At 36.8% G+C, this 23,708-nt stretch overlaps 3 protein-coding genes and 1 non-coding gene across 7 annotated transcripts; 1 reads left to right on the top strand and 3 right to left on the bottom strand.

The window, feature by feature from the left end:
- Window positions 1-592: 592 nt before the first annotated feature.
- LOC114525300 (colorectal mutant cancer protein-like) lies at window positions 593-10,364 on the top strand. The gene is made up of 13 exons (XM_028546554.1): window positions 593-919; window positions 1,259-1,580; window positions 6,004-6,177; window positions 6,266-6,389; window positions 6,466-6,762; window positions 6,949-7,019; window positions 7,095-7,232; window positions 7,344-7,635; window positions 7,718-7,887; window positions 8,037-8,289; window positions 8,365-9,179; window positions 9,349-9,678; window positions 9,773-10,364. The coding sequence occupies exons 1-13, from the start codon at window positions 759-761 to the stop codon at window positions 9,845-9,847; spliced, it is 3,222 nt and encodes a 1,073-aa protein (XP_028402355.1). The 5' UTR covers window positions 593-758; the 3' UTR covers window positions 9,848-10,364.
- Window positions 10,365-10,630: 266 nt separating this feature from the next.
- Window positions 10,631-10,704, bottom strand: Trnan-guu. Its single transcript has one exon. It is a non-coding gene; the product is annotated as a tRNA-Asn (tRNA).
- Window positions 10,705-11,697: 993 nt separating this feature from the next.
- On the bottom strand, window positions 11,698-14,880 carry LOC114525252. The gene has a single exon (XM_028546480.1). It carries the CDS (start codon window positions 14,702-14,704, stop codon window positions 11,774-11,776), a length of 2,931 nt encoding a protein of 976 aa, XP_028402281.1. The 5' UTR covers window positions 14,705-14,880; the 3' UTR covers window positions 11,698-11,773.
- Window positions 14,881-15,160: 280 nt separating this feature from the next.
- On the bottom strand, window positions 15,161-23,693 carry LOC114525250 (dentin sialophosphoprotein-like). Of its 4 annotated transcripts, XM_028546476.1 has the most exons (16): window positions 23,520-23,693; window positions 23,282-23,365; window positions 22,845-22,889; window positions 22,684-22,755; window positions 22,533-22,580; window positions 18,960-22,385; window positions 18,647-18,869; window positions 18,357-18,571; window positions 18,045-18,185; window positions 17,729-17,893; window positions 17,434-17,642; window positions 16,674-17,355; window positions 16,521-16,585; window positions 16,369-16,444; window positions 16,098-16,292; window positions 15,162-15,939 (listed from the first exon to the last, which is right to left on the bottom strand). In XM_028546476.1, exons 2-16 carry the CDS (start codon window positions 23,343-23,345, stop codon window positions 15,674-15,676), a joined length of 5,892 nt encoding a protein of 1,963 aa, XP_028402277.1. In that variant the 5' UTR covers window positions 23,346-23,365; window positions 23,520-23,693; the 3' UTR covers window positions 15,162-15,673. The 4 variants fall into 4 exon arrangements, with proteins under 4 accessions (XP_028402278.1, XP_028402277.1, XP_028402275.1 ...); XM_028546477.1 differs by having other exon boundaries at window positions 15,161-15,939; window positions 17,434-17,603; window positions 23,282-23,693; XM_028546474.1 differs by having other exon boundaries at window positions 15,163-15,939; window positions 23,282-23,693.
- Between the last annotated feature and the right edge of the window lie 15 nt (window positions 23,694-23,708).

Raw genomic sequence — 23,708 nt, 5'->3', positions numbered from 1 at the left:
AGAGGAAAGACGATTTTGAAAATGGATTTAAAAAGAAAATCCAAAGGCCATAGTTGACTATTGGCGATCATATTTCACGTGTAGTATTAGTAAATTCTACTAGTTTTCCAGCAAAAACTGCTTTATCAAGTTTTGAATGGTGTGATGAAAGAAATTTTTGTTGCGAGTAGGCAGAGATAAAGCTTATGTAAAATACGATGTTTCGTCTTTAACGAAAGCAAATTTTTATTACGTTTGTTTCAGCTTGCCGATAAATCCCGGAAGCTCTATTGCTTTTATCCCAGTAATACTAACAAAAAAACAAGAATTAGGCATATAAGGAAATCCTATAGTGTTAATATTTTAAACTTTACAACCTATGAAAAATATATAGTCACATCAGCGTGAATATATATTACCAGTTTTTGGGACTCGATCCAATTTAACCAAAGTGAGATATTTATTAGAAGTTAGAACCAAGTAATTCATATTTTGAAAATCGAGTTTTTGAATAAATTGCGGCTGTTGTTGCTATTTCCTTTTTTAATAACTTAACTCCCCCGGGAATCACGCGGGACTAAAATAGACACACGTTCCACGCGCACTTCACACTTTACAACCACAAACTAGAAGCGCAAGTGTACAAAAAAACATGCGTTTTGTCTTTAAATTGTTAAAATGTAGGTGTTAAAGAATATAAAGGAGTAGTTTATTCGTCCACTTTGTAACTTAGAGACCGCAGGAAAGAGAGCGAGTGTTTAAATTGCTTTGAATACATTATGCAGTCGAGTGAGCAAACGAACGATGAAGCGAATGGATTCAACTCGAAATGCCAACATGTGTCGACAACTGTGACAAATAATGGCGATTCCCAGTGGAAACAAGACGTGTTAAATGTTATACAGAACACAAAGAATGCGAGAGAAGTTTCATTAACCAAGTAAGTAAAAAAAAATCAAACGCTCACTGTATTCTATTATGTAAGACACCGCTTTATAATAGGTGTCATGAATTCACGTTGTATTATTTTCCAAGTGACTGCTTATTTTGTCATTTCTGAATTGTTCTGAAGAAGTATTTTGGAACGCGATTACTTCGTTACAATCGTTGCTAAAAAACAAATATAAAATATTCTAGTTTTGTAGCTGTTTAAACATTAAAAGCAATTTTATTAAGCTGCTTAATGTGAAGTCTCGTTTCATTGTATGCGTGATTGTTCTGTCGGTCGTATATGCTGCAAAGAGTTGTTGATATAAGGCTTTTTTCTGCTATTAAATAGGGACGAAGCTACTTCAATTTGTCGGCAAAAAGGCATGGAAGATCGTAAAATCCAAGAAGTTATGAGTAAGTTAAAAGGAGGTGGCGATGTCTCACTTGAATGCTTAGAAGACTTGCTGCGTGGTTTCCCTCAAACCAACACAGATCAAGGTAGTGAAACAAATTCCTGTACTTCAACGGATGTTTTTATCGACGATGGAGCTACTATATCAAGTGTCTCTGAGAAAGCAAACGTTGTATCTAACGCTGAACCAAACATCGTAAAGTCAACTGTAGGAAATAATATTAGCAGAGGAACAAATTTTTTGGAACTCGCAAACACAGTAAGTACGCACCGTTAGAGAAACATTATCGATGTTTTAATAAAAATTTTAGTAGTTTTTTGTATTCTTTGACGTTATATGTTTGTATTGTCCAAAATTGTCCAGCGTAAGTAATATTTTATATTGTGTTTATCCAAATATTTTGCTTTTTTGTCACTTTGCATGTTTGGAAATAGTTTGCGACTTGTGATTTCTACTGGAATTTGAAGCATATTCTTTGTCTCGCGATTGTTTTCAGAAAGCTTTGAACTTTTCAAAGTTTTAACGACCTATCTCAAAAGCTTTCTGTTTCAAATAATAGATTAATTTAGAGAACATAGATTTGTCAAGCCGGCTTCTGTACTCATATTTAATAATGTCATTGTGTAATAATTTCTACAAACAATGCCTCGCCATGCGAATGCTATCTTAACCTGTTGCTTTCAGTGTGTTTTCATATGTAGTCCTCTTAGATATAAACAATTTTAATGCAGGAATTCAAAATATTCCCCTCTTATTTTGGGTTTGTTAAATAAACAAATACGAGTATTGAAATTTTAAACCATAATTTTCCCATCTTTGAGTAGAAGTGGCAATATATGTTGCAAATTAGGAATTCAAAAATTGTTACAATTTTTACTATAGAATGAGAAATGGATTTAAAATATGTTTTAGTAAGATCTCAAACTTAGAATTTTCGATTTTTAATAAGGCAAATTAATTTGCACTACATGTTCTCTCTAAATGGGCTTATAATATTTATATGAGTTGCATATTAATATGTCTAGCAAGTTTGTATATATGATATGGTTTCGAATATTGGCATTATATAGTATGTGTTGTCTAATTTTTAATGGCTATATTTTTTTGAAAGAACCATAGTCATAAAGTGTGTGAGTACTAGGCTGCAATTGGAAATTGAGAAGTTGCTTTCAGACAGGTTAAATAGGACTTGAGTATTTCATGAATTATGCACACAGCATCTGTCTCTTTAAAACCTTAGTCATTCTTGTGTGGAAACAATTGAACAATTGAAAGTTTCTTGGCAGCCTTTAGATATATTTGTATGATTATTGAGACAAAAGTGGATTGAATTAATCTGGTGGATGAGTCAAATGTGTTCCTGAATATAAGATATTTGCACTTGAAATAATGAAGAGATTTGGACTGAGAGTGGAAATAAATTACAGCTTTGACCTTGCATGTGAATACTAAATAAAAAAGATGAACCAATATTTTAAAGTTCACAAGACACAATTCCATGAGATTCTCCCATGTCTCACACATGCAAACAATATTAAAATAATGTAAATTAATCAATTTGGTATCCAACTGTTTCTTAATATCCTTTGCTTTGTCTGTTTCAACCAAGGTAATGATGTTTTATTATAAAAGATCTTTAGGGTAGATTTAGGCCTATTAAGTCATTATTAAAACCTGGCGCTTGTCCGTTTTACATTGCAGCCAAAGCTAAATGCACCAAATTTTATTATTTCATTTTTACCTAGTGACTTTCACTGCCTAAACTCAAATAAATGGTAGAAATATGACTAAACAAGATTTTCTGCATGATTTGAAGCATGGAGTTTTTATTATATTTCAAGTTGGGAAAAAGTTATTCAAACATGTACAAATTGTTATATTATTCATTGTGTATTAAACATGGTTATTACATATGGTACATCGAAAGTTATGTACAATTTTATTATTTGTATCTCAGTATGTACAAGAACAATTTTCTAAATTGTATCTGGGCATTATATGTTATATTCTAATTTTACTGATTGTAAAGAGACAGATCAGGTGTTAACTCTAATTTAGAGTGTAACATTTCAAATATTTTTGTGATACCCCCTAATCTTTGAAAGGATCTTCCCCCCCCCGTCAGATAATCATGCCTCAGGAAATCTAAGGAAGTCCCTCTGTGAGCAAAACGGAAAAACTTTTTTGGCGTATGTATCTTTGGATCGCATGATATGTTAATTAGATGGTATTACTCTACATGTCAGCACACGAAAAGAGATTCTGAATTTCTGAATAATACAATACTGTAAACCACAGGCCAAGTAAGGCGCCTGAACACCCCACGCAACAGACGATTGCTTTTATAATGGACTTTATTTCTTCTCCAGTCCCAAATCCACACAGCTTCGCGTAAAAGATAACCAGCAGTTTTATATTTGCTATGAGACAACATACTGTGAATGTTTTGATTGTCTTGCTTACACAAGTTGTCGGTAAACTTGAGTTGAATGCTGTAAATAATATGGAGCTTTGAATAAGCTCTTTGAAAAACAGCTCGCAACATGAGATAGTTAGTTCCATTGTAATAACGCGGCGGTTCATCTCCAGAGGGTCGTAGTTATTCCTGCTTGGTAAAAAACTACGATGAAATTTAATGTAATAACCATAAATAAAGCCCAAAAGAATACTCGTAGTCGTCCCAGCAATACAGCTTCCTAAGAAAACAGCACGAATGGTAACACTGGCCTCTTCTAAAATCCAATTGTCTGTCGATGATTCTTTGTACACAGCCCAGTCGTAATAGACGTGTACTGCATGATAAACAATCAAAACCAAATAGAAAAAAATCTTCAGGTAGAGATCAAGTGATACTCTGAAAAGATACATTGTTGACTGTGATTTCAGATGCAATCTTTAAGATTTCACATGTTGATACATGTAGACACATCCTCCTTGTGCCAAATTCAATGATCATATAACAGCCTTCTCGCAAGTTGTCCTAACAAATACTGTCAAAAGACGGAAATATGAAGATAAAGTTTTATGGAAATTTGATACAGTACTTTTATATGTAAGATATTTTTACGTGGGCGAAGAGCGTTGATGTATAATTTACTTGATGAATGAACTGAATACCAAATTTTCAAAGGTTTTTGCTTGACAAAACTGTCTATATTCCATGCCTATAATGAAGTGGAATTCAAATACAAATCCTAAAATGAAAGACTGTAGAAACATTTTTCTGTTTAACATAAGCGAATCATTCCTGAAAAACTCTTCACTATTGTATGACGTCAAAATATTCTCATTTAGTAAAGCTGCAAAGCGCACGCGCAAAGAAAGTGAAACTCTCTCAGTGTTTAAATGATCTTACTTGACTATATCAGGGTTGACTTGGTTTTATTTGGTTTTACTGGATTTCGCCATAAAATAATTCCATGTAAAGCGCGCTTGATCAAGAACAATGTTAATACAGTAGACAGAATTTTCTTATCATTGGCGTCAGGATAATGCGATAATACTAATCAAATCTTGACCATTTTAAGAGCCTAAAACAAAACCTAAATTCCTGTGGATCATCTTCAGAAACACGTTTCCCACACAACACCGGTGTCGGTGACATTTTGTCAGGATGTGTGTCTGGAATTTTTCATAACTTCTTACTTCTGCCAATGATGTTTATTGTCCCCCTCCTTGTTCATGTCAACGCATCATGAATATTATTAAACACTTAACTATTCACAAGACCATTGCTTTATATCTTGAGGTACTTAGACTCTTCAACGGACAATTTCCTGACAAAGGCTTTTTACCTTGAGGGCATTTATGACAATTGCTAGAGACCAATTTGTATTCCTTTTCTATTTCGCTTTGAAAATGGATTCTGACATACGCCAGAAATATTATCCCTTTTTTTCAACCGAATTTGTTCGCCAAAGATTGCTGAAATTACGAAGGGTACGTGTTTATAGACCATTGTAATGACTGTTTATATCAGCAGCTCAGGTGAATGATTTATATGTAATACTTTGCTGGGTATTTGATGAGTCATATGACCTGAATTGAACAGCGTAGAATAAAATGTGTACAGAAGCTTGAGGAAATTTTGTCAAAGGTCGTCAGTCTCGTTATTTTAAGAATAATTGTTGTATAAAATAGCTGTGTTATCTATAATATCATATAACACATTGTTTTAGTTTGACTCTAGACATAGTCTTTTGTTATGGGAACACCATCACAGTTCATAATTCGTGCAAGTAAAAATGATAAATGTCTTTTAGCCAAGGAAGTTGAATTGTTTGTTTGAATATAAAGAAATCTTTCAAGAAAGTTCTAGGATAGGAAACGTTCGCTTATATTCAGATATTCTTGTCTTATTGCGCTGTGTGTTGACTGATCTTTCAATAATAAAGTTGCTAATTTAATTACAGGCCTTTTCTTAGTTCTGTCGATTGTCTGCCCTAATCTTTGGATATTTTAATGTTCGGTGGTTTCAAAGTTATATTTTGTAAAAAGCCCACGACTGCTCTATTTATATTGCCAGCGGATATCCTACAGGCTAAGTTGTGTTTTGTGTTTGTCTAACAAAGCAAACTTATAAAGGATGTCACATTGTCACTTTCAAAATAACCTGGAATGCAGAATCTGTGGACAGAATCAGAAATTTGATCGCTAATACTCATTTTCCTTGACCTTTTAGCTCCACTTTGCTGCCCTCGCATCGCTGAAGAGTGAAATCAACGAATTACAAAAACAAGTTAAGAAAGTGACGTCAGAACGAGACTCGTATCGGCGCACACTAAAGGAGTCTAGGGACGAGAAAGATCGACTGATTGTGAAATATGAGGAGCGGTTACATGAGCAAGAACAGCAGGTAATCAAGCAAGCCAGCTCTGGAATTTCAACACTTTGCCTGTTTTACGTAATGGCAATCAATCTAATGTTGTCTAATTCCATATTAGGTGACGGAGTTACAAAGTGTTATCGCGGAATTGAGACGTAAACTTGATCAAGCATCAGTCAACTGCATCGCTGAAGAAGATGAAGAAGAAGAGGAAACACCAAGTTCTGATGGCGCTGGAAATTGTAAGTCAAAATATTTCAATTATTTGGAACTAGAGTTTTGCGATATATTCACGTAAATATCACATCATATATTTAGCATCAAATGCTTCTCAAGGCGGGAGTGATCAGGAAGACACAGACACGGCTGAAGTGTTTGAACTGAACGAACAGCGAGCCACAGATTCGGATCATGTGGACGAGGTTCACTTCAATACTCTCTCGAAGACGAACCAGAAACTCCAATCTCTTCGACACAGCGTTTCAAGTCCGGTGAAAGAAAAACCAGATGACGCTAAACAGTTGGAACTGAGTCGTTCCATATTTCTTCAGCTTCAGAAAAAACTGACTGAACTCAAAGATCAATGTCAAGAATTGGAAAAGAGAAAGCATCAAAGTATGATGGGTTTATATTTTCTTCAATGAACGTCTAAAAAAATCACTTTAAAATAGAGCTTTTGAGTATGTAGGTATAGTTTAGGCTTCTCTTCTTGTAGCACTTGGATAAAGAGAACTTGCTGAGCCTCGAGTTTTTTGAGCTAAATGAGCTATTAAATTGAAGTACTGATGTTTTTACTCCTAGTTGAAAAACAGATCCAACAAGCTAGCGTCGCTGAGTATGTTAGTCGTAAAAGATCAAGCGAAGGCGCTGAGGTATAAACACTTGCATCTTCTGTTGAATACTTCCTGTTCATCTCCATCTTAATAATGAATCTCATTTGTGATTAGTTACAACAGCAAGTATTAAATATGACAAAAGAACGAGAGTTGATCAACGCCCGAGTGTTAAAACTGGAGCAAGAACTTGAGAACAGCAAATCAATGGCGAAATCATTGCGAGAAGAACGAGATAGTTGGAAGAGAAAGGTGATTCATGCTTACATAATGTTGCTAGTTGTCTGTCTGGCTATACTGTAGCTTATGGTTGTTATTGATATCAGTGATTTCGTGTCTCTCACAATGATAATAAAATTTTAGCACCAGGAATGCAGTAAGCTCCACCGTTCTTTAACGAACGGCTCAAGAAATGACGTCAGTGACAATAGTGAGCCACCATCACCTCGCCCCAGTCGCTCGTACAGTACTAACTCGGCCTTTTCACCAGTTGCACAACAAAACTCGTCTCAGTTTTCCCCACGTCTCAACCGACCTCATGTCACAACACCAACATCCCCGGTAGCAAGACGTCATAGTTTTAATAGATCTTGGACGCTAGGAGAAAGTCCTGGCTCTTCCTTGAAATCCATCAAAAACTCTCCTCCTGGAAGCGGTGAGTGCATTTAATTACGAGTGTGTTATGTGTGATGGCGCTATTCAATGTTTCTCAGTCATTGAATTCTGTATTTTTATAGTGAAGTCAGCCCAAGGCAGTTGGAAGAACGCATCAAGTGATCTGGGATCTTCGGTGGTCAGTTGTCCTGATGCTGTGTTAGTGAGCAGACAGAAAAAGGATAGCGTTAAAAGCGATGGAGAAAATGAATTAATTGAAGGCCTTACTGGGGAGAAACTGATCAAGATATTGGTTAGTTTTATCATCTTTAAAATTATCTCATAATACCAGGATAGTTGAGCTTTTGTAATTACAAAGAACGTCTATCAACTGCCTTGATTTTAACACTTGTGGCAACGTAATGTTGTTTATCATTTTAAAATACTTTGTCTTATCTCCAGCATCAACTTCCAGAGTTTGACAAGATGCCAGAATCTCTCGTAAATACTCTTCACTCATGTCAGACATTACGTGATGTTTTTCACGCACTACACTCGCACTGGACTCAGCAGTCTGGTGACCAGATTCATGAATATCAGATTGAAGTTGAACGTTTACAGACTAAACTGGAACACATCAGAGCGCAGAATAACGTCATTGCTTTGTCCATGGATGAAAGCAAGAGCAACAGCGAACAACTTTCCTTGTTGATAGGTAAGATTTATTTTCTGAACGTTTCTGGGAACTATAGCTTGGCAAGATTTATTGAAAACTCATTCAATATTCTAGGAAAGTATGAGTCACAATGTATGGCCCTGCAAGTGGAACTTGAACTCTGTGATCGCACGATTGATGGATACGAGGCGTTTGTGTATTTGCTGGAGAGCGAACAAGAAGTACTAAGTATAAACTGTAATGCTGATGGTATCGATTTATTTCGTTATCGTTCGTTATCCCGAGGTGGGAGCGAATCTCGTCTTCGTTGTCCGGACATTTACGAAGATGATGATGATACTATGGCGTCAGGATGCTACGAACGGCGACGACATGCCGAGACACAAGCGAGGTCTTTATTACAGAAATACGACAAGGGCTCTGATGGCAACGTTTCGACGGGGGCGAATCGCCCTTGGGAAGAATTATCCTCAGTCAGCCGGACTAGCGCCACGAGTTCCACCGGGTCATCCGCTGAACTAGATTTCAGCAAAGAAGAGGAGGGCAGGCTCAGGGCTTATTTATCCAGGTTAAAAGACGAAAGAGAGACAGTACGGACGACATTGATGGAGCTGCAAAGTGTTCATGATGTTTTAGTTCCTGTTGCCAGGATTGAGTTAGACTCACTTGATGCTAAACTAGACTTAGAAAACGCAGTATTATTGCAAGAATTAATGGCTCTCAAAGAGGAGAAAGCAGAACTCAGAGCAAAAGTTTATTTAACAGAGAAGGAAAAGAAGGCACTTGAGTTACAATTATCATCAAGAGAAGCGCAAGAACAAGCCTATGTGGTTCATATTGAACATTTGAAGACTGAGCTCAAAGATCAGATCAGAAAAAGGCGGAAACTGGAGGAGACTGCTCGTGCTATTCAGGGCTCGAAGGCCAGCGTAAGTAGTCATTGTATGATTAAATATGTATTAACCAGCATATATATGCATGAAAGTTTTCATAGTTGCAATTCGGATAGCTGAAAGCCCACATTACTCCTCTTGGTGGGTTTTCTGATAAGCAGATAGCGAGTTGTTCACTTCAGACTAAAAAGATATTTTGATCTAGGATGGTGAAACATCATGTAGTTCAGCCACACCAGCGATCACATTAGCTGAACTTCGCACAAGTGATGAAGATATACCCGCTGACCTGTATGAGGCTGCAAGACGTGAGAAGAAACTAAAATCTCGCATCAGAGAGCTTGTTGATACTCTTGAGAAACAATCTAAGAGCACTGAAAGTCGACATCAACAAGCTGGAGAGTATATTTCTGATTTGAAAAGAGCAAATGGCGCCCTGGTTGCAGCATATGAAAAAGCAAAGAAGAAACATACAGCAAGAGTAAAGAAATTAGAGTCACAAATGATGACCATGATGGAAAAACACGAAAAACAGGTGAGATCATCTCATCAGATTTCATCATGTAATCATTTATCTGTTTTTTAATCTTCTGAGATAATCTCATTTTATTATTTATCTGTTCCGTTAGATTTCTAGTCTTCGCGATAGAATCTCTATGCAAGACGACACTGAGTCAACTCACCCAAATGAAACTGCACTGTAGTAATACAACAGTTTCATGGTGAAGTTGACAACGGCATCAGTGCATCTTTTCTAACAAGTTCTCAGATGCAAGAAGTGGGAAGAGAAATGACACAATTACTATAGACGTTTTGTTACGGCACGCATCCCGATCACAGAGGTTCAAATGCGGTATAGAGGCTTTTTAGAGGTCTTAGAGGTCTAAGCCTTTCATAAGCCTTCAGCCTTATCCTCTTCTTTGGTATATTAGCTGCGAATTATTATCTAACAGGGGTGAATGACATGGAAAGGCCACTTGCTAGAAGAAGCAGTTTACTGAGCATCAGAATCTCTGTAAAATTAGTCGGTGCTCTTCCTCAATCGTGCGCGATGAAGTGGAATTTTTTGAGAAGTATAAAGAGTCGGAGATCTAAATGAATGTACTGTAATATCTTGTAGTACAATATTTAAATAATAAGATAGAGTTTGCTTTATGAAGATACAGATCAAATTATGCCCCAAAATATTTATCATCGGCATATTATATATTGTAGAGTATATTCTAGTCAATTTTGTAAAATTATTAACTATATTTTTACGTTTCATTAAAAAATTATCTATGCAAATTTGGTTAATTATTAGCGCAGCTGGCAGCAGAGCGGCTTTTGAGACCTGGGGCAAAGATAGCTTCTCTAAACTGAAAAATACATGGAAAAAATAGAACGGTTTAATTGAATGAAATGTAGTTTAATTTTGTATCGTTTTGAGAGAAATAAGAACGTCAATAGAAATATTGGATTAAATTTGGGTTGGAAAAAGGAAGTTGCGTCCCCGGGTGGGCTTGAACCACCAACCTTTCGGTTAACAGCCGAACGCGCTAACCGATTGCGCCACGGAGACAACCACGTCTGCATTGGCAAATTTATTATTATTTAAAGTTGCACTGTGAAATTTTGCAACCTTGATGGTATTTTTAAAACTACAACCATACAAGAATAACAAGATGGTGGATGGTGGTCTTTAGGGTTAGGTTACAGGGGAAAGTTTAAAATTTACGCCAACTTCAGCTAATCAGGTAACTAAAAACCATGTATATCGGCAGTGATGCTGTCAAGTTTCTAAGCTAACTCCTTGCAATGTGGAAACTTTCTTTTGAAGTTTACAAATTTTCTCTTGCAATCTTAAGACCTTTTCCTGTAGACGTAGAATTTCCAGTTCTCTCTGTTTATTAGCAGCACTTGTTTGTTCTTTAATATTTGAATCAACTTCCTTCTCATTTTCAATGTCAAGAGTGTGTGAATTGGCGTCTTTTATAATTGCTTTATCACCTGTGTTTTCTTGATTTTTTCTAGTCATATTCCCAACTATTTCTTCCGATGAAGAATTGGTTAAAACTAAGGCAGACTTGCTCTCATCATGGCATATGTCCTTTCCCTCTTTGTCACTTTCAAGACGAATTTCAGATGGAGAGTCACGTAAGTTTTCTTTAGTTCTATTAAAACTATGTGTTTCTTGTGCATGCAAACCAGAGGTAAATGTTTGGGAGATGTAATTAACACATCTTCTGAAAAGATTCTTTTTGGTATTTGATGCCATTCCAAATATCCTTTAATATCCGGCTATGACTGAACTTACGGTAACTTTTGCAGGAAAACATTAAGCCGTATTTATACATTAGATATCTTTTCACCTACTCAACCATGACAGTACCTGTTACCTGCATTTATTGTAAATGTTGGAACATTTAAATTTAGGTCTGGCATAATCAGAAATATGTAATATATAACTGATATTATAAGCTGATGCTGCATGTTCCACACTTTCTTGAAACATAATTAAAGATTTTAGTACACCTGATTAAAATCATGATTTTTTAATTTTATTTAGAAACCAGATAATAAAGGAATGAATAACTACTATATTACAAGATGGATGGTTGAAATATTTTTCCTAGAATTACACAAATATTCTACACATCACCTTCCTGTTGCATTTCAAATATTCTTTGTTGTGTCTTCACAACTTTTGCTTGAAATTTTAAAATCTTCTGCTGAAGTCTTAAAATCTCCCTCGCAACACTAGGTGTCTGTAACTCATTTTGACCCTTGCGAGGCTCATTGCAAGTTGTTTCATTAGTATTACATTCTTTTATCTTCAAACTTTGCTCCAATGTCTCTAGATTTCTTTCATTCAAGGTTAATCTTCCAGTATCATCATCAAGTGATTTATTTTCTAATATTTCTTGGCTTGTTCTTTCACTTGCTTGACTTTCCTTTGTCACACCATGACTGTCATTTTGGTTGTTGATTGTTTCTATATTTCCAAACATACGTCTTGTTTTCTTCAGGCTTTTCACCCATTTTAAATGGTCTTTCATCTTCAGCATTGTTGCAGGTTCACATTTCACATCATTATTTCTTGAAACAGTAGTTCGTCCATCACAATGCTCTAGCCTATCATTGTCATATTTAACCTCTTCTTTACTCTGATGAAGCAATGCATCAGATGTGTTTTCTAAAATGGTATCTTCTTGTGATAATAAAACGTTGTTTTTATGTGGTTGGTTTGTCAGTGAGTCCACTGAGCAAGTACCTGTATTGTTTCTTGAGGTTTCTAGAATATTTTCTTCTGTTTTCTGTCTTGTACCTGACGTTGCAAAACGTTGACTTTCGGACGAAATATTAACTGCGTCAAATGAAAGGCTTTCGTTAATTTCTTCCCCTTTTGTCAGGAAAGGTTTTCTGTTCATTTTTAAAGATGGTACACAGCTCATAGGCCTAGTTGGCAAATTTTCTTTAACGAAAGAAGAATTGTGCGCTAGAATTTTGCTCTCTTTTATATATTTCCGATTGGTAAAGGCCATTGAAGAATGCGGCCTGGTTGTTATTTTTCTTTCTTTTCCAGAAAGAGTAAAGTTATTGATGTCCAGTTTCAGATCTTTTATCTCTTTCTTATCTGAGTCATTTATATCTAGTTCTATCCTGTTATTTTTTCTTTCTGTTTCACTGTCTGCTACCAGACAGTCGTCTAACACAGACTCTCGTGTGTTTTCAGAGGCCAGCCTTTCATCAACTGTTGATTTTGAGAGATTTCCTCGCGCGCTTGTTCTAGAAATTGATCTGGAAATATTTGTTAAGTTAGAGGCATCGCACATCCCACTATCTTGAGTTATCTCTTCTCTTAGTTCAACTTTTCCTCGCTCATTCTTACAAAAAGATAATGATGAATTTTCGAACGCTTTCTCATTTCTCTGTTGAGAACTATTAAAATCATTTTTTACTTCAGAATCCTCTTTCAAATCTTCTTCCGTAATGGTGTTCGTCAAATATCTACCAGACTCCAAACCTCCGTGAACCGAGGGTGAATGAACTACTACAAAATCCTCATTTTCTTCAGAGTAGCCAAAATCCTGTTCCCTCCTTATCTTCTTCTTACTATCTTCTTTGGTAGGATTTCTCAAGCTTCCCTCGATCTTCCTATTCGCTTTGCGCTTAGCTTGTATCATTTCTCGTCGTCGTCGGTCGTAATCGTCTTCAGTAGGAATACTCTCGTAATCTAGTCCTAAGCATGATCCCCATGTTCTGACAAGAAGTGGAGTCACAGTTGCCCAGATATAAAATAAGATGCATAGAAAACTAGAAGATAATTGTATCCAAACTGTCGCCCAATTCTTGACGAGTTTTTTGAGGTCAGCTAAATCATCTGGACTGTGCCAGTTTGTAACTACCATCATTAATTGTAGCGATGCTAGAAACATCACAAAATGAAAGAAAGAATAATTATATTCCAATTCAATATTTTCTTCTTCCGCATATTTTTCGACATCATTTTTAGCGCGATGATTTAGGGCGTGGTCTTCTTTTGTTGGGTTTCTTGATAATGAAAACCCGATTTTTTCCAGTTTAGAAGTGCTTGCTCTAACATTACATGCGAATATCAAAAGCGCAAACATCAGAACACAGTCAAATATTGCCTGACCATTTACTCCTGAGACTTTGTCATATTCCAAAATGACGTCACCCATGGGGTTGCAGGAGCTGTCAGGCTCACTGCTCAGCGTGCACCATGTTAGGTACATGGTGTAAAGACTAACGATGGATGATTGTAAAAGGCCTGAGCCTGGAGCCGAGTCTTGTACTTGCGGGAGAATGGATATAATAGACGCTAATAAACACTGGAGTACATTGAAGGATATAAGGAACATATTTCCTCGACATTTTGAAAGATTTTGTAAATTAGTGAAGTATAGATAATAAAATATTGCCATTGTGATTGCTGTTGAGTAGAGCAGGACTGTTGAGAAAACCAACGCAAATCCCCAAATATAACTGTTCCCAGACTCCATCTTTTCTGCCCAAGAGAAGCTCCAGGAATGCGCAAAGTCAATGACAAGTAATATTTGGATCATGATAAAAACAAAGCCAGCGGTTAATCCAACGTACATCAACAATAAACCAAAATCCGTATGACGAGGAATATGAAATGTACCAACGAAAATCCCTATCAGTAAAACCAGTTTTAAAAACCAGTATCCGTTATGGAACGTGACTCGAATGTCTCTTGTTGTGTTTGTATTTATCATAAGCAAAGCAAAAACACCGTAAAATATTGCCAACGACAAACAAATACGATAGACTGCACCATAACCAACCAGGTTGTCACACATTTGTTCTGTAGTTATTGTGGTGCAGAAATACGGCAGTTTATCAAGACTACTGCGCATGTTAGGACTGAGTACCACAAAGCTTGATACGGTTGCAAAAAGTAAAAACAGCGAGAAGATGAATCTAGGGTATTTTGTAGTACACGAGGAACACAAGGCATTAACAGTTGATGTTGTACAGCACAGGAGTCCTTCAATAACCTCTGGTAACCCAAACGTTGTAATCCAATTTCCCATAGAAACCCATGTATAAATTTGGACTTGTATTCCAACCTCTGAGACGTTGGCTAAGGACTATATCTTTCTCTCGAATGCAATTCCTTTGGATCGACAATTTTTTATCGTGAACAATTTTTAAAATATCCCTGAAACTTTAAAATGTTTAAATCTCTGGACATTCAGTTATTCACCATTAATTTTTGCAATCACATATAAACAAAGAAATACTTTGCAATAACCAGTGTCTTTTCCTTTTTTTCAATGAAAGCTGTGTTTCTAATGAAGTATCCGTTAGAAGATTTGTTTAGTTCTTTGATTATCCTTATTGTACTTCAATATATTGTTCTGTCTTCAATGTCTCGACAGTTGAACGCTTGTTAGTATAAAATATTATCACCTGTTGAAATGAAACCTTTCTCTCATAGTCGTTGGTTTAACAGTTCTACAAAGCGTTGTTCTTATATGATCATTGTATCTTTTCGCCAATATCTTTCGACAAAATGGCAAACACAGTCAGAACTATTGGTTCAACCCGGTACCTGCTGACAAAACATCAATCTTCTTAAAAACACAAGTTTTTATATTTTGTTCCCAAATATGTACAGCCAGTATTTAATTTAGTATCCGTTGTGCATCTACATCGATCTTTCTAACACGTTTTTCATGTCGTAGAGTTTAGATTGTTATATGCTTGTCTAACAAGCAAAATTATATTTAGTATTTGAGCTATCGTAATTACTCAAGTATGAAATTATGTCACTGGAAACCTGCGGTCACTAACGCGGGAGATTTTGAAAATAAAACCTGCTCCTATTTATATCATGGTTCCTCCGTTTTGGTTTCATCTCGTAGTTTATATAATTTTGGAAAAAGAACGATGAAACCATTACGAACATATCCTGTGGTTCATCTTATTTTCTGCATTTCAAGTCTTAGTTATTTTATTGCTCTCTTTTTTACAAATTACATGCAGCCGTGGCTACAAAACTACAAAAGTTTGTCGGCGACTAAATCTGTCAGTGCTTTTTTAAGTTTACTTCTTAAAACTCTTTTTTCTCCCGCTTTTATAAGACTTTTGAGTAAGTTTGATTGACCAATTTGTTTTTCTGTTTTTTCAATTCGACCTTTAGGTAGTGGAAGTTCTTCAAAGAGTTCATCAAGAAGCTTGATTGCTGTTGATCGTATTTTTTCAGTGTCTTCAGGATTCTGTGAGGACACCGAGATGACTTGGGATTTTATCTCCTTCAATCGCTCTAAAGCAATGTAAGTAAAGGAATGTATTAACTAAGATATATTTTACCAAATAGATTTTGTTAGATATCAGGGTAGCGAAGCATTTAGAACTTTCGTTATTAACGTTATTACATCCACACGCCTTTGATAAAAACAATTCTAGACAAGAAAATAAAACCTTTGAATGTTGAAACTTCCATGGCAGTGACAAAAGACATCAATTCGTTCAATAATTTTTGTTTTCTTCCGTCCATCACTCTCATTTCATCCAGAAGATCACGCGCTAATTTTTCCACTACACCATTTCTCTGAGTCTGTGAGAGTCCCTTGGCTTCTGTCAGCGCAACTGCATAATCTTTTAAATCATCTAAGCCTGAATAGATGGTAAAATAGTTTTAACATCGTACTAGCAATTGCAGTGCTTCATTTTTTGTAATTTGTATTCTTACCTCGTTTTAGATCATCTTCTGTTCCAACTGGTCTCCGTTGGTTGACTGGAATGGCATCTTTGAGAACCTGAATGAGCTGTAAAGAAGGGGTGAGTTTAACTTGAGCGAGTTTCGTAACTTCAGTGTTTTGAAGTAGTTTATGACATCCTTACCTCTGCTTCCTTTATGGTGTTTTCTAACACGTCATTTGCGGATGATATTCCGATGTTTTGAATACCTAAGGTAGATCAAGATAGCTCCAGGTAAATCAAGTTGATCAAGTTAGATTAAACAGGTCCTACACGGCAAGATTTTGATTCACTTACTATTGTTTAAAGCGTTGTTTATCTCAGTTTGAATTTTTCCGTTTTCTTTATCGACTCTCTCATCTTTGACTGTAACCGTTTTTGCTGGTGACGTAATTACTTTGATAATTGGACCAATTACGGCGGAGGCTGCTAGGTTACTTGGTGTAAGATTTTGTTGAGGCGATTGCTTGGCTTGGTTACTTGATGTTACGTCTTGTTTTGGTGCTACTGGTGTACTAGGGTCAACAATTTGATTATTTGATGTTGGTGCTGGTTTTGGTGATTGGTTTTCTGTGAATGGTGGTAATGATATGTTTGGTTCCAACGTTCCAACTACACTTGGTGGTGGATCTAATGGTACTAGTTCTGGTAGTTTTGGTGTTGATGGTATGATTTCTGGTGATGATCTTGGTGGCGAAGTCTGAAACGGATCTTGTTGGTTCGACGGAATCTGTTCTGGTGTTGAAAAGGATGGGTTTGATGGAACTCGTGCCGTTATTCTAATGACTGATTTGATAGGACTATCTCCCTGAGATGGTATGGTGCCAATATCAGCCACTGGTGACTTTGACATAGGAATATGTTTGACAACCTCGCTCAGGGGCAATCCCTCCATTTTTCCATTTGATTCTGAGGTACTGTCTGGTATATTCTCATGTGTTGTTAGTGCTTCATTTAAATCGTCAGATTTTTCTTCATCCTGAATGTGAAAAAGGTACTACAGATGAGATTTCTAAACGATATACAAGAAAAAATCAGAATTTATAGCATAACTGACCTTTTCTTTCTGTTTTTCATATTCATCACCAATGCTGTAGTCGTCCTTCTCTGTGGAATGGGTGGCAGGTTGATCAGGATCATCTTCATCATCCAGTGTGTCTTTGTTATTTGTTGCATCAAGTGGCATAGCATCATCTTGTTCTGTAGTTTTCTTACTTGCCTTGGACTCTAAATGATTCACTTTATCTCTCCGTATTTCTGGAAAGTCTAAACGCAAACAGCTGGTTCGTGTTTACTTCCTTATTTATTTATTTTTTTAATAGCAAAGCCTAAACACGTCGTATTTAAATTACCTTCACTTTGTCTCTTGTCATCGTCTTCTGAACGAAGTATTTCTTTATTCCCATTGACAGCCATCTTCAGAGTCTTACTTAAGAATTTCTTGATCCATGGTTCATCCACATCTGTCATCAAACTTTCTAAGATGTCGCCCTTCTTTGCTGTCTCCGAAGGTTCATCTAAAATATTTGAAATATTTGTAATTCTGTTTTGCAATTGATAATGTTGATGGGTTTTTCTCACAAAATACCATTCTCAAGATGTCTGACAACCGGTTGTGGTGCTAGTTTCATGCCTTACTCTCAACATTCTGTATACAAGCATTCTTACCAAGCTTGTTTGGGATAAAAGTTCGTTTCTGAAGGAATGGCCCGATACTCCCAGCGTAACCAAATACATCATTGTCAGTAAACGCGTCTGCCGGAGCTGTATAATGCTGACTTTTTGTGGGAGGGTTGGATAACTTGTTGCCTATGTTGGAATGAAAAGCCTTGTTTGTATTTGGTTGATTTCTAGAAGTTTTCTTTCTTCCCTCCCCCCACTATTAGTGGTTCGAGGCTAAATAACTGTCCCTGATTATACTGTTGCGCTGTTGATCCAGAGAGTTCATATTTTGGGGTTATATTTTCCCCAGAAACTTACCTTTTGGAATGGAAGTTTTCCTCTCCAGCTCTGGCTGTTCTGTTGTTTGATATTCCTGTCTTTGTCCTTTATTGAGGTAAGGTGTTTCTCTCCCATTCCACTCCGTATTTTGATAATCCTGCAATCTATCTTGAATGGTTTCTAAGTTTGATTCTTGATTATTTGCCAGAGCATTCTCCATCCAGTTGTAATCATTGCTTGGTGGTGGAATTTGCCTGTTTATGTATAAAACAATATAATCAATGTCTGTACTTTCAATGAAGTACGCAGATACTCACATTAATACTCACATTTTACTATGTTCCCACTGCTTGAGATCAGGAGCTTGTTTGTTAAGACTATCCTCATATATACCATTATCATTGCTGGGTTGATTTGTGACAAGCCTTGAGTCATCCTGAACCTGTGGGTTTTCATCCATGGCAATCCCTGCATCCTCTCCAGTCAGATCAGGAGTGTCGTCACCGATCAAAACTGGATCCTGGTTAGAACTACCCGTCCAGGCTTCATTGCCTGTTTAAGTGAGAAAGAGATAGACAACGTTTCAATGAGTTAAACTTGTATTGTACCTCCCTATATATTGTATCAATCCTCCCCCCGTACCTTGATTTTTAAAATCTTCATCGTCAGGCGTGTCTTCATCATTAAATCTATACGACGTTTCTATAATCTTTCCGCTTTCTTCTGGCTTTACCTCTTTATCTTTATTTTCTGCAGTTTGAGGACTTTGCATATCATTTATCGATGTGGAGGCCGCACCATGTTTAGTTTTTGAAGTGATCTTCAACGGTTTCTGGTTGGTATTGTTATTGTCTTTTTCTTCTTCGTTTCGGGTCGTGTCGTCATAACTGGAATCCTCGGAACTCGATCCTGTGTCCATGCTATCATTCTCATCAATACTTTTGCTTTGTTCAGAGTCGTTAGTTTGATGTTCCTCTGTGTCCGTCGCTTCACCATCATTAGAATTATCATCTTCCGAGCTAACTTCATCGTCAATATTATTGCTAATTACCTTCTTATTCTTCTCTAGAGCAACTCCTTTTTCATGCGTTTCCTGATTATTTTGTAAACTTGCGTCAAATTCAGGTGCTTGTGAGCTGTCTTCATATGAACTGGCTTCGATTTCTGAATTTCCTGTTGAACCGTCTTCTTCAATATCTGCCGAGCCTGTGTTTATGTCGTTTGCAGTGATCTTAGCACCGTCTTCTGCGATTCTGCCAGAACTCTCTCCGGAATTCTCTGTGCTTATATACTTGAAATTATTCTTATCATCGACTTCACTGCCAGAACTCTTTCCTAAAGATGAATCAGTCTCTTCGTTGTTCACATATTTGACATCAGTTTTATCCTCATTTACAAGGATGGGTGGTGTTTTGTCTGTCGCAGCGTTTGGGGTTTTGAAATCACTAGAGTCTACCCTGGATTGCGCGGGATTCCCAGCGGGACCTGATTCTGCAACTTGATCCTGAGAACTCTTTAAATATTTTTCCTTGGAGGCCAATCTCGCAGGGTCTTGTTGCAATCCATTGGAGACTTGCGGCAAAGCAGTGCCTTGTTGTGACCCATTAACGTCTTGTTGTGGTCCATTAGAGTCTTGTTGTGATCCATTAGAGTCTTGTTGTGGTCCATTAGAGTCTTGTTGTGATCCGTCAGAGTCTTGTTGTAGTTCATTAGAGTCTTGTTGTGATCCTTTAGAGTCTTGTTGTGGTCCATTAGAGTCTTGTTGTGGTTCATTAGAGTCTTGTTGTGATCCATTAGAGTCTTGTTGTGGTCCATTAGAGTCTTGTTGTGGTCCATTAGAGTCTTGTTGTGGTCCATTAGAGTCTTGTTGTGGTTCATTAGAGTCTTGTTGTGGTTCATTAGACTCTAGTTGTGATCCATTAAGGTCTTGTTGTGATCCGTTAGAGTCTTCTTTCAATGCATCAGAGTCTTGTTGTGATTCCATTGGAGTCTTGTTGTGAGTTTCTTTTTGCTTTTCTTCAGAGCCTTCTTGTGATCCATTGGTATCTTTCGAACCATTGGGGTCTTGCTGTGGTTCATTAGAGTCTTGTTTAGATCCATTAGCCTCTTCTTGTGATTCCACTGGACTCTTGTTGTGGGTTTCTTTCGAGTCTTTTTGCTTTTCTTTTGAATCTTTTTGCTCTTCTTTTGAATCTTTTTGCTTTTCTTTTGAGTCTTTTTGAGTTCCATAAGAGTCCTGTTGCATTCCATCTTGTTGTGATCCATCAGAGTCTTGTTGTGATCCATCAGAGTCTTTTTGTGATCCATCAGAGTCTTGTTGTGACCCATCAGAGACCACGTGGAAATCATTTAACTCGTCTGCAGAACCTGATGCCAAATCATCCTTTTCCTCAGATTGAGATTCCTCTGAGGAACCATTGGATTCTGCTACGGATTTCATTTCATCGTCTTGACTGCTGCTAGATTTGTCTTCAGAAACCTCCTGTGAATGATCCACAGATCCCATGGAATCGGCTTCTGATCCCATGGCATCATCTTCGGACCCTTTAGAATGACTTGTTTCTTGATCTTTATTAGAATTATCTTCTCTGTCAGGATCATCCGTTGATGTCATGTCCTCGGATTGCGTTTTAGAATGGTCTGTAGAATTTGGAAGTGTTTCCGCTGTTTCTTTCTCAGTCTTTCTTGGTTTGTTTAGGTGCTTTTCGGTGGTCGAATCAACATCAAAGTGTAGTTTACTGTTATCCATATCGTGATTATCTGCGTTCTCATCAGTTTCGTCATCCTCGTTATCTGTTTCTTCATCTTGATTTGATGTTTCACTATCTTCATTATTGGTTTCACCATCTTGATCATTGGTGTCACCATCATGATTATTGGTTTCACTATCGTGATCATTGGTGTCATCATCGTGATTATTGTTTTCACCATCTTGATCATTGGTGTCACCATCGTGGTTATTGGTTTCACCATCTTGATCATTGGTGTCACCATCATGATTATTGGTTTCACCATCGTGATCATTGGTGTCACCATCTTGATCATTGGTGTCACCATCATGATTATTGGTTTCACCATCTTGATCATTGGTGTCACCATCGTGATTATTGGTGTCCCCATTGTCGTGATCATTGGTGTCTCCATCGTGATTATTGGTTTCAGCACCTTGATTATCTGTGTCATCATCATCTTGATCATCGGTTTCCTCTCCTTGATTAGTTGTTCCATGATCATCGTCATCAGCCTTAGATTTATCGCTCGACTCCTCCGTGGAATCGTCGTCCTCTTTTTTGTCTTTATTTCGTTTTGATTCCGATAAAACATCCTCCTCCTCGTCTGTATCCATGGTTTCTTCGGATTCTTGCAGTTTCGTTGTCTTCTCGAAGATGGAAGGATCCTCGTTCATCTCAGAATCATCTCTCACGTGTTTTATAGATTCGTGTTTTACTAACGGGTTTGGATTTTTCGCTATTTTCAAAAAATCAGAATAGCTTTCGGCTACAGAACGTTCATTATCGTGTTTTTTACGCTTCCCGTCTGTAGTTTTTTTTGCAGATTTTTTGTGTGTCTTCTTAGAAGGACTTAACTCGGGTGTAATTTTTTCTTTTTTGTTTGTCTTTTTTGACCCCGTCTTTTTATTATTATTTTCAGCATCTTTCCCGACAGTTCCTTCTTTGTTTTTGATCTTCTTATCCGTATCATCCGCAGTTGTTTTAGATCCTTCCTCAGCAGATATTTCGTGTGATTCTTTCCCCTCATTTCTTGAGCTAGATGATTCTTCATCATTGATCATTCCGTAAAGAAACTTAGGTAACTGTATCTCCGAGATTCCTTCATTATCCATGCTTTCGCCTCCGCTACCATACTCTGATTTTTTTAAAACATTTTTCAAAGTATTCTTGTCATCAACGTGTCCTATAATGTCTTTCTTGAATATTTCATTTTGATCTTCTGTGGAGTTCACATCACTGGTCGCCATGACGTTAGCTAATGGTACGCTGTTATCCTCATCTTCCTGACGTTTTGAGAATTTCCTTTTTTTCATTGTCTCGTCTTGTGCTTCATTTACTAAAATAGAAAAAAATATTGTACCGGTGTTCGTCTAACACATGCACAATTCTCACATCTAAGTGTTGGGTAAATTTGATCAAGTCGCGATAGAGTTTTTCCATTTTAACCCGTTAAAAAAACGCTAGACTGCTTTTCATAAATTACCTTTGGTATGTTTTGGGTTTCCGTCATGGGTACTTTCATCATCAAAATCTAAGGTGAACGAGCAACGTTAAACTTAACATATCCATGAAGGCTGATGCGTGCGTGCGTGCTTGCCTGCGTGTTTATTTATCTGCAAATAAAGCCTCATTACCTTCAACTTCAGATCTTCTTTTTCGATCTCCATCAAGAATAGCATCAACAATGGCCGAGATGATGGAACGTACTTTAAAAAAAAATGTTTTACAAAATAAGAGGTCCGTATGTCTTCGATCTTCGTATGATACTGAACCGAATTTATCGATAAAAAATTACCTTCCTCATTGGCCTTTTGCCGGGTCAATCCTTTGCTATTTCGTGCTGAAATGGAAAGATTAGAAATCACAAATACAATCTTCACAGTTTAGTCTATGAAGATGTTAAAAATCGTATATGAGAAATTTTTTTAGCATTTGCCTTGTAAACATTTGCTAATAAAAAGTTGTCTTAATTGAATTTCATTGTTAGATTTCATTATATCCGTGTTATGGGCTCGTTGGAACAAATATGAACATAGACAATTGTATTTTGAAATGCAAATTCTCTCAGGACAAAAAGTCTCTCATATAGTTGGAGAAGACTTTTTTTAAAGCGCAAAAACTTTTAAGAAAGGTGTACGTATCCAAGTGTTTATAAAACCTGCAAATACAGATTTGTTTTGACCGTCTTTTGTCTATAAATTTACTGCAAAGATTCGTAAGATTTCTGCTTACCGTGCAGGGGAGAACTTTGAACAAAACTTGAAGCGACCAAAAGAAGAATGAATTGTACTTTCATCGTATCATTTTGAGACAAATCTTTGAAGAGAATTTTGTTCCTAAATATTACTTTTTCCCCTCTAAATATATTAGTAAGGGATATTTGTTTTCCATCTTTAGTTTATTCGTGTTTGGCCACTCTGACAGGTACCGGCCTGTAGTCTCATACAACCTATCAAGATTGTTCGTATACCTCATCCCACGATGTAATAATCGTGTTGTTTCATTCGTCAGTGTCTTAAGTTTCTATTATTGTGTTTTATGCCCAGTAGTTGTCCTACTATACGATTTTGCAAGCTAGAAAGGTACTTCTAGTTAAACCCTACGAGTTTTTTTATTGCTTTCATCTAACATCCCCAATCATGCGTATATCTTGTCTTTT

The sequence above is a fragment of the Dendronephthya gigantea genome, unplaced genomic scaffold, assembly GCF_004324835.1.
Source record: "Dendronephthya gigantea isolate DGI-Jeju-01 unplaced genomic scaffold, DenGig_1.0 000034F, whole genome shotgun sequence".
Classification (NCBI taxonomy): Eukaryota; Metazoa; Cnidaria; class Anthozoa; order Malacalcyonacea; family Nephtheidae; genus Dendronephthya; species Dendronephthya gigantea.
Note: the sequence above shows the minus strand (reverse complement) of the source record. Positions and strands in the feature narration are given on the sequence as shown.

Coding starts and splice junctions, on each gene's coding strand:
- LOC114525300 (XM_028546554.1), top strand. CDS start 759: ATGCAGTCGAGTGAGCAAACGAACGATGAAGCGAATGGATTCAACTCG. Junction 7,233..7,343: donor GAGATAGTTGGAAGAGAAAG/GTGATTCATGCT, acceptor ATAAAATTTTAG/CACCAGGAATGCAGTAAGCT. Junction 9,679..9,772: donor TGGAAAAACACGAAAAACAG/GTGAGATCATCT, acceptor CTGTTCCGTTAG/ATTTCTAGTCTTCGCGATAG.
- LOC114525252 (XM_028546480.1), bottom strand. CDS start 14,704: ATGGGAAATTGGATTACAACGTTTGGGTTACCAGAGGTTATTGAAGGA.
- LOC114525250 (XM_028546476.1), bottom strand. CDS start 23,345: ATGAAAGTACAATTCATTCTTCTTTTGGTCGCTTCAAGTTTTGTTCAA. Junction 18,572..18,646: donor CAGTGGGAACATAGTAAAAT/GTGAGTATTAAT, acceptor ATACATAAACAG/GCAAATTCCACCACCAAGCA. Junction 18,186..18,356: donor GAAAACTTCCATTCCAAAAG/GTAAGTTTCTGG, acceptor ATTCCAACATAG/GCAACAAGTTATCCAACCCT.